The 10,927-nt window shown below is 35.0% G+C and overlaps 2 protein-coding genes across 2 annotated transcripts in view; both read right to left on the minus strand.

The window, feature by feature from the left end:
* The window catches only part of LOC21400091 (cyclic nucleotide-gated ion channel 2), a 5,277-nt gene extending 2,568 nt beyond the window's left edge, over window positions 1-2,709 (minus strand). Inside the window, exons 1-4 of the mRNA XM_010110828.2 lie at window positions 2,693-2,709; window positions 1,990-2,602; window positions 540-755; window positions 443-453 (exon numbers count right to left, since the gene is read on the minus strand). Coding sequence (XP_010109130.2) covers window positions 443-453; window positions 540-755; window positions 1,990-2,602; window positions 2,693-2,709 — 857 coding nt within the window. The remainder of the gene's footprint in view (window positions 1-442; window positions 454-539; window positions 756-1,989; window positions 2,603-2,692) is intronic.
* A 2,124-nt stretch (window positions 2,710-4,833) lies between these two features.
* Window positions 4,834-5,661, minus strand: LOC21400093 (zinc finger CCCH domain-containing protein 54). Its single transcript, XM_010110830.1, has one exon. It carries the CDS (start codon window positions 5,659-5,661, stop codon window positions 4,834-4,836), a length of 828 nt encoding a protein of 275 aa, XP_010109132.1.
* Window positions 5,662-10,927: the final 5,266 nt, after the last annotated feature.

Here is a 10,927-nt window from a genome sequence, read left to right on the forward strand (position 1 = left end):
TTTTATTTAGTTTTTTACATATTAGAAATAACTTAAAATTCATAACACACTAAATTACAATAACATCCATTGAAATTAAGCAAATAATAGTATAAGATTTTGAGTATAACTATCATGATATCACAAGTTCATAATAAAATTTAAAATATGAAAAATATGTATTTTTTAGTTTTTTACGAGTTTCGTGTCGTGTTTGGGTTAGGCGGGTCCAACCTGAAATTGACCCGTATTTTTCGTGTCAATTTCAGGTCGACCCAATTCTGACCCGAACCTCTTTTTTCTCAACCCTAACCCGCAAAATTCGTGTCGTTTTTGAGTCGTGTCATCGTGTCGTGACCCATATTGCCGGCCCTAATATGTATATATATATATATATATATATATATGATTAAGCTGCTTACGTGAGAGGCAATTAAGTAAGCGATGATGTTGAGGGTAAAACGCCACCAAACGCTGCCAAAAACATAGTCGTGACCCATATTGCCGGCCCTAATATGTATATATATATATATATATATATATATGATTAAGCTGCTTACGTGAGAGGCAATTAAGTAAGCGATGATGTTGAGGGTAAAACGCCACCAAACGCTGCCAAAAACATAGCCGGTGACCTTCTGTAGTCGTTTCATCAAGTAAATGGTGTGATACACTTTTGGGAGGAATTGAAACGAGAAGGTCAATAGGAGTGTCGTCATTATCAGTGAGATCCTCTCCTGTCGCAGTAGCTTTGGTACCACTAGCCAAATTATTAACTACAAAGAAGGAAGATGTACATTAAATCAATGTTAAGCAAACAAATGGAGCCAATGAACTGAAGCCGGGGATAATTGAACCCCTCAACTTTAATAATAATAATAATAATAATAATAATAATAATAATATCATTAATATTAATAATAATTGAATCTATTCTTTTTTATTTTTATTGAATAAAAAAGAAAACATTTTTGAACAAAAAAAAAATCAATGGTGTCATTTATTTATTTTTATTTATTGTCATTAACTTATATATCATATTTCATTTTCAAAAGGATAACGTACGCAATAATTCCTTGAGGAAAAATGAGAATGTCAAAATTATGCATCATAATATTTTTAGTTAGAAAAAAAATAAAGCATTCATTACAACAAAAGTGCTGATAGATAACATTGAGTAATAGCGTCTTTGAAAAAGGGTGACCGAATGCTTGTTTTTAGCAAATATTGTATAAAATAAAGTTAAACTTAACAATACTTATTAACTAAAAGACTTTTCAGGTATAGAATAAATTCTATCAAATATGTCTCAATTAGATTTTATTAAATATATACATATATATTTATCAAAAAGCGTTGTGTTCTATGGAGTAATTTTTGGGATCATGAAGAAGATGTTGTATGGAAAATGATTGGACAGCAAAAGGCATATTCATTAATTTATTGGCTTATGATGTTGGCATTTATCATACTTGTTGTTATTGTTAATGTGAACACAGTATTTTATTCTATGAATCTTATGAAGTATCGCCTATATATACAATCAAATGAGAGATTAATAAACAATGTCAGTTTATCTATGTACATCGCGAAAGATATTTTCAATGAGCTCAATAATAAAACTATCATACAATATTTTAAGACTTAAAATCTTATCAAGAAAAATTGTACTATTTAGTGATTGCTAATTTTAATTAACGATCCCAGCAGTTGATAAAAATTCTCTACTACCTCACTTTATTTATATGTGTACATATGTACAGAAAATATTTGGACAAATTTTTAATGGGTAGTTTTCATCCGTGACTATTCATTAAAAATAAAAATTTAATGATATGTATAAAAATCTAATCTTATTAATTATTAGACATTGTTTTAGTATACCATTGCAGGCAAGATACCAAGTTAAGTGCATAATCTATATGTTCGCATCGCACGATTAATGTCCTTCCTATTTCTTCTTTTCTTCCATTTTCAACTCTTAGCAAAAACGTTGACTAAAACACCAACCTGAGGAATCGGGAGAATCACAAAGGCGTCAAGCCAAAACCCCTTGAAGGACCGGAAGTAGTGCAACGCGATCTCACGTGCGTCCCACACGAGTTTCCCACAGCCAACCACCATGGACTCACTGGCCACGTACGCCAGCCTGAACTGAAGCCACAGGTGCCCCAAATGCAACACATCCAGCCCCGTCCGGGCGATCGTCACCACTGCCGCCAGTGCCACGTCGACGTAGAAGCAGGGGGACCCGCCCGCGCTCAGCGACACCACGTAGAAGAACAGCGGGTCCACTGCCAACGACACGCCGCGCGCCAGCAGCACAATGCGGTTCCACCTCTTCACGCCCTTGGTCCGCGGGTCCACCACGCCACCCGCCAAAGAGGATTGGGTTCGGAGGATTGCGCGGTGGGCCCTGCTCGTGAGAGCGCGAAAGGGACGCAGGGAGGAACCGGCGGACGCCTCCCAGTTGGGCTCGGTGGAGGAGTCGCACCGGGAGGAGTGGAACACCGGGACGCCCACATGAGTGCATGCGTAGCATTCGGAATCGAAGATTGGCGCCTCATTCTCGTCGTTTCTTCCCCTTATTGTGGTAGTGTTCTTGAATAGTAACTCGTTCCACCTGTAAAAGCCATTGTGAAATATTAACACATTTCAATAATGTTATATATATAAGTATATATTATAATTTATGAGTTATGTGAATAATTACCTTGGAAGAGTGGACATGGTCGGAGATGGGGTACAAGGGGGCGGGGGATCGGAGAGTACTAAAAGGGAGGGGGGCGTTTGGAAGGATAATATAAATTAGGGGAAAATGTGTTAATAATTATATAATATATAAGAAGGCACGTGGCTATAACGCATGAATGTAATGTGTGTAATGTGTTCTGCCAATGGATATGAGAATATGAAGCCACCTAAGTCAAATGCTGATTCCTTCTGTATTAGACTACTAATATACTGCCAACTTTTGAGTAACAAATCCAAAGAAATTTTCTTATTATGTGTATATATAAATAAATTAGGGTTTAACTCTCTTTTCCTTTTCTTTTTTTTTTAATTTGTTAAAAATTTGCCATGTCGACAGAGGGATAACTTTGAATCTTTTGATTCCTTCTGTATTAGACTACTAATATACTGCCAACTTTTGAGTAACAAATCCGAAGAAATTTTCTTATTATGTGTATATATAAATAAATTAGGGTTTAACTCTCTTTTCCTTTTCTTTTTTTATTAATTTGTTAAAAATTTGCCATGTCGACAGAGGGATAACTTTGAATCTTTTTAGACGTTACATTGTGTAATACTTTCTTATCTTTTAGTATTAGAAGACAGTACAAGTTGCAGCAATTTTCTTGACATGGACAAAAAGATAGATATAAGGGCTAGTATAAGTAGTTAATTCAATGTTGCAATCTGCTTATTTGATTTTGTAATTTCATTTCCTCACGCTCTTTCTTTTTGGAAATTTCAAATAGCATAAATCGACACAGATTTTCTCCCATTACCTTGGTTGCACAACGTTTTGACTTGGATTTTATTTTCTATACATAAAGAACTGAAAAATTAATGTTTTCTGATCATTTTGATGAGTACTTTTGGCTTAGATATTTCAATTAATGATCTCCTAATAGTACAATATTAGTTATCGACATGGTATGTAAAATCTTATTAACATATCTACGTCGGGAATAGATTCAAATATAATTTTGCTGATTACGGAGGAATCTCATCAACGTTTCCTTTTAATTCGGTGGGTGGAAGCATTTGAGCTCTCATGTGAGCTCTACATCTTTTGGTGAAGTTATGTGGGAAATTATCACTAAACTACATTTGCAAGCACTTTAAAGGAGATTTTTTTTAAAAAAAAAAAAAAGTAGAACTTGAAAAAAGCAAAAGAAAATTAATTAACGCATAAACTAAGAAAACCTTACCTCGTCATCATAATTTTTTTTCACTGGTAGTGTCCAAAAAAATTAAGAGGCATTTGATCTTGCAATGGTGAAGTGAGACCTTAAAATTCCATTTTCAGTGCTACTGCTCTACGTATATATACACATCGTTCATTTTACCGATTTGAGTTTTCAATTTCAATTTTACTATAGTTAAAAGTTCTCACAAAAAATCACATATAATATTTTTGTTACAATTAAAAACTCCCACATAAAATCACATCTTAACTTAAATATTGAAAACTCGAATCAGCGAACTTAAATATTGAAAACTTCGCTTAAATATTGAAAACTCGACTCGAATCGGCGAACTGAACCAGATTATAGAGAACTGAACCAGATTATAGAAAGAGAGAGCGACATGTAGTTTGTACATATATATGTGCGCGCATATACACATATATATTGACTTGTACATACATGGGCTGCATAGTTGCCAAAGCAGCCAACACTTGGCGTAAAGATGAAAAGTTGGTTAAAACTCTTATCAGACGTAGATGGAGAAAAGGAATCAAATTTCAAAGAGTAACAGGTCTGTTGCATAATATTGTCTTTTATAGCTCGTTTTCTGGTCACACCTGCACCGTTTGTTCATACTGTTGATTGTTCTTTTGTTGATATATACATTACTACCCTGCGAAATCCTTTATATTTTAATTAATTAAAACCTAAGTTTAATTAGTGGCAGATAATTATTCATAACTTCTCGAAGTAAACAACATATAACTCCAACGCTGATGACATTAATTGAACAATCTTTACATAACAGAAAGAAAAACGGTAAAAAAATATATAAAAAAAAACCTTTAATATTAAGCACATTTAATCCATGATATTAATAATATCTCCCTCTCTAAATTAAATAATCTGCCGATTATTCTTATACCTCTCACTAAATTTACTGCACCAACTCGGAAATCCACTCAACATGCGGCAAATCGGACTCCGACACATCCATTAACCCGGAAGAAGAAGTAGAACGCATCATCACGGCCATTCTCTGATGATCTCTTCTGATCTGATCATGCACATCATGACCATCACCACCGTCGCTTATCTTCAAAGCTCTCAAACTCTTCAAGAACTCCGAGAACCTTTCGAAAGAATCATCGTCAATGGTACTGATAGCACTAACAGTCTTCCTCAACCCCGGCGACGGCGACGACGACGATGATGACGTGGCTGCTGATCCATCTCCGCCGTTGGTACTGATGAACTTCTTATTGATGTCGTTCATGGCGTCTATCGACGCCGTCCGGATCGCCCGGTACGCGTAATGTCGCTTTAATTTGGTCTCCGGTCGGAGCTGCTCCGGCGAGTGTGCGAAGAAGCAGACCTTGCGCTGGCAGAACTGACCCGAATTGCACGCGCGGGTGCGGTACCGGGCGGGGTGCAGCCAGTACTCGAACACGCCGTGGGCGAATTCGCAGGCGTCGCCTTTCTCGCACCCACCGTTACGGAACGCGGGGCAGACGATGGCGGCGTAGTTGTGCTTACGGGGGTCCCGCCGCTGAGCTTTCTCGCCGCGGTGGGCGTACGGGCACTCCGTCCAGTCGTGGCTCCGCATCCGCGGGCACCTCTTGATCTTGTAGGCGTACATTCGGAACTCGTCGGAGCCATAGATTGCCTCATTGACCGCACGGTCGTTCAATTCGGCCGCGGTCGCAGCGGAGAGGTAGTGGTGGTCGGAGAAGTCGTAGACGGTGGGGTTGATGCCTTTCAACATTTTTTTTTTGAGAAAATGGAGAAATTATATAGATATGAGTGTAATTTGTAGGTAATCAATTAATTCAACATGCATGCAAGTACTAATTCTTAGGGTTTTGATCAACTGTTAGGAAACACCAAAAATGCTAATTTTCGTAATTGATAAAAATTGGCTTGGGAGAGTTTATAAGCTAATTTCATGAGATTTTTAAGAATCTATGTAAGATATTAACATTTAAGATGTATAATTGAGGAAGCAAGAATTGGGAAAACCAAAGAAAAATGATAGTACTTTTATGAGCTTGAATCTCTTCATGATAGCAACATCAAATAAATTAAAGGAAAATGTTTACCAACTATAATGGTAAAGGAAAGATTTGGGAAAGGGAAATAGAGAAAGGGAGAGGAGAAGCCATGAGTGGGAGAGAAATTCCAAGAGATTAAAAAGGGGCTTTAAAGAAGAAGAAGAGATCAAGGGCAATGAGGGAAAGGGCTCAAGAAAGGGTGCATTTAAAATGGCAGAATAGAACTCTATTGGAGTAAAAATTTAACCAGAGTGAGTTATACATTTAACCACACACCCCGACTCTTGAGATCTAACGGTAACGAACGTCTGATAGAGAAGTCCTATTACTCATATTCGCATGCAAGGTTTGTTTGCCATTGGGAAGGCTCTGGCTACCAGGGTTAGCCAGTTGTTATGGCACTCCAATAGATCATCGGCCATGTGTTGTTGGCCATTTTTAAGAAAAGTTGTGGTGCCATGCTCTCATACATCATTGAATATATGGTGTGCCAACTATCAATTCTAGTTACACACACGTACATAATAGAAATATTTGCACTGTTTTATAACAATGATTCGTGCTATGGTTCAGATCATAGTTTATGATTGTGATTTATTATAATATTTTCTCTCAAAAAAACACATATAAACCGAAAATAATTCTAAATCATAATTCTGAACTTATAAACTAAACGTACAATTGGTGATTTTATCAACGACTTTTATTAGTGAATAAGCAAGTTACTTTTAAAGTTTTAGTGCTGGTAAATTGCGTTTCAAACTTAATTAAATGATGTAAAGTACTTTTTAAATTGATTAACATTGATGCTACTTTTTAAAAAATTAGAGAAAAAATTATTTACATCCATGTGACATGACGGGCTCCGTTGAAATGTAAAATTTCAACCTCTATCATCCAATGAGCTCACTTAACACCCACAATGAATTTTGTGTTCAATTTTTACAGTTGTTATATACTTGGGGACTCTATAATATTTAATTAATAGAAATCTGTCAAATATTCATTAAAATATAAAATTATATATCTTTTGTTAACAATATATTGAGTATAAATGGGTGATGCCATTTTTTTAAAAAAATAAATAAATGAAAAGGATATATGAAATGAATTTTTAGATATTACAAGTATTATATAGCGAGTTATTTATTTTACTTGGAAATTAAAAAAAGTCTTATCAAGTCCCAATCTTGCAGGTTTTTTTTTTTTTAAAGGTAACATGTAAGAAATACATACTAATACTGATTTCGGTATACAAGAAAATTTATTCCTAACAAATGACTAATTCCACCAGTACAATCTAATGACGCATAAAGGGTAACAAAATGTACGCCTGATTTCCTCAACAGAAAACACATAGGCGAACCAAATATCAATAACTCAAAAGGCTCTTTAAAACAATCCTCGACAATCAATGGAAAACTCCAATCAATCGAGAGGAAAGTGTTGGTTTTCGAAACGCTTTTGAGTGCTGATGCGTGGTTGTATGGATCGTATATAACAAAAGTTTACATAAAACTTTTAAATAGATTATATTAATTTATACAATAATAAATTAATCATATTATTTTATAAAAATAGATACCTGGCAAATGATTAGGCGGATAACTTGAGATCTTTGATCATGAACAGTCCAAGCTCCAAGTTTTTTCAGAAAACCTGAATCTTTCTCGTCTAGTCTTTGAAATCTGCAAGACCTAGAGTGTGGGCTCTAATATAGAACTATCAGATTTGATCACTCGCTAATTTGTATTCTTTCACTATCAACACATGTATGTGAAGAAACTGGGAATTGGAATAACTTTTCTTCTCTTTTCTCTCTCTAGAAACCGGCCACCTATGGAAAATAGAGAGTAAAAAATTCTCTTTTCTAATTTTCTATTGTCTCCTATTTGAACACTAGAAAAAACCTTTTACTTTAACTTAAAGATGAAGCAATAGAAAATTGATTATTACTATATTTTAATCTCATTAAAATACAATTTTCCATTTAATTTTGGAAACAAATTTCTCCTTCCTTTGTACTACATGGCCGGCCACACCACAAGGAAACCTCCCTATGGTTGGCGCAAATCTGCAGCATGAGAGAGAGAAAATTCCTCCTTTATCCAGTTTCTAATTTTAGCTCAAATTCAAATATAAATAAAGTCAAACTTTACTTTTCTTTTGAATTAGATTGGAAAACTTGTCAAACAAGTAAACCATATATTTTGGAGAATAAGCAACTGAATCCCAATGAAATTATACATGTGTCACACGCCCCCTGCACCTCACTATGCCGGGACGTATGACCTCCTGTAGTCCCACCATAGTGTGTTCTAAAATTAATTTAATTAAATAATCTCATTATTTATTTCAAGTGATATTAAATCCTGATAATTCATCTTGTCTTGCAAATATTACAAGGATGACTCGGGAACTCATTGACATATAATTCTGAGCTCCAATAAAATTAATAATTAATTAAACTCTTTAATTAATTAATTAATTAATTCTATTAATTCTAAAAGTTACTCTACTAAAATCTTAGAATTGCACTCTCGAAATTATAGACATAATTTACTTCTAAGAACATGAAGTGTCCATTCAATATAGTCATTACATATCAATCCTCCATAAATAATTCATAATTAGAGCTAGCTAAAATTCATTAACCTCTCTAATTACATCTTTATCCTTGAGTACCATTGATTCTCTAATGAATAGTATATTCATAAAACACATTAATGAATACGAGCTCGTTACTTATTCAAGTACCGAATCAACCCTCAAGGGAATTATTGTTCTACTTCTTCAAAGAAGAATGAATGAGTTCCATCTCGTATATTAGCATTCTCGGCTATCCATTTCATAATGTTTCTAGGATATAAGGAATAGTATTTACGATCTCAAAATCCGTACCGAGTAAATAAAAAAACATGAATCCATAATAGGAGTCTACTTATAACTCAGGATTAAGATCATTCTATATATGACCATCGGTAGACTTAAATTTGATTTTCTATACTTAACAGAAATTATCAGAAAATTAAATTGTGTCTATGTCCTAGTTCTACATAATCTTATTAGGTATCATACACTCATTCAATATCTCTCTATATTAATGATGCAGATAACATCATTCCATTCTTAATGGGAATGACATGTATTAGTAATATTTTAATTAAAAATTCTATAACTTTAATTAAATTAATTACGAACATTATTTCGATTACTATCATTAAATATTATCCTCTCGTATATAACACATATATACAATATTTAAGGTTACATAAATAATCACAAAAATTTCAATGATATTCATAACGTATTCAATAATACATGGACATAAATAATAAATAAACTATTTTATTAATTAAATAATAAATATATTTATTACATTTCATGCTTTAAGGACACTATTCCTAACAGAAAGGACTTACAATACTGAGGTCATGACAAACACCACAAAGAAATGACTCTTGCGGGAAAACCATATAAAAATAAACTGCACAACATCAAAGTGACGATGGCCCCGTCACGCTTATTGGACAAAAACATACTAAAAACAAAATAAAGAAGCGGAGATATCACCATGATACGAAGAAGACGAACTCGGTCACCACCAAAGGACCTCATCCCTCTGACGAACCAATCTTGTCCTTTGATCACCGACTGCCAACAGTTGCGATCTCAATTCACAAAGGTCGAGAATCACAAACCACGAACACCTTCACCCATTCGTTCATTCTCCAACCATACTCCCCTTGACTACAAACCGAAACTATGCACTACCCCCTTCCTTAGGGCAGAGATCCAACAGTCAACCTAAGGCAGCGTTGAATTTCGGCCCAAGGGAAGAAAAAGGGAGGCGGTGTAGCAAGAACCTCATGAAACTCTAATAGATAACAGAGAAAGAAAGAGAGATAAGAGAGAAAGAGAAACCAATTTTGTAATATTTAAAGTGATGATTTACATATAGTTCTACGTATTGAAAAATGTATTATCAATCTTCAATTTTGAAATTGTACAATGTAAATAAGATGTAATTTTAAGTAAAAAATGTGCAGTAATAAATAAAGATGCTATAGCATAAAAAATTAATTTAGAAATTTACACTTGTAACTTTTTTATTTTTTTGGTCGCTAATCTTTTACGCATGTAACTTAGAAGGTTAAAAATACTACCACACGTCATTTGGACATTTTAAGAATTGTTTTGATCCGCACGGATAGCATTATAGATAGTATAACACTACAACAATAAAGGTCATTTGCGACGACCTTATTTGCGACGACATTTGTCGTCCCAAATATTTCATTATTTGCGACGATATGTCGTCGCAATTAACCGCCGTTAAATAAATTAAGCATATCATCACTAATAAGTTCAATGTCGTCACAAATAGTTTAGGCACGCAATTTCCAATGGCGCAGATTTTTGCCGCCAAAGGGAATCCATTTTTTGCGACGACAATATCCTTTTATTTGCGACGACAAATTTCGTCGCAAATAATACCACTCTATTTGCGACGATGTGTTCTCTTTGTCGTTGCAAATAAGCTTGACCGGTGGAATGATTATTTGCGACGACATATTGTCATCGTAAAATAATTTCAGATGTTGGGTATTTGCGACGGCATTTTAATTTATTTGCGACGACAATGTCGTCATAAATAATTTCAGATGTGGGGTATTTGCGACGGCATTTTAAATTTATTTACGACGACAATGTCATCACAAATAAGTCTGATCTATCATACCCTAACTTCTTCCTCTTCATTTTCCCCCGATTTCACTCTCTCTCTCTCTCTCTCAACAATCTCCGCCTCTTCTTCTCCTCACCGCCACCGTCGCCACTCGCCGCCCCTGCCACCTTTTGTTCTCTCTCTCTATTCCATTCTCTCTCTTCTCAACTTTCTCTCTCTCTCTCTCTTCTGCTCCCCCTCCCTCTTGTTCCCATCTCCGGCCGCCCGTCTCGCTACCCCGCTCCCGCCAGCGC

This window comes from Morus notabilis, unplaced genomic scaffold, assembly GCF_000414095.1.
Source record: "Morus notabilis unplaced genomic scaffold, ASM41409v2 Scaffold223, whole genome shotgun sequence".
In the NCBI taxonomy this organism is placed as follows: Eukaryota; Viridiplantae; Streptophyta; class Magnoliopsida; order Rosales; family Moraceae; genus Morus; species Morus notabilis.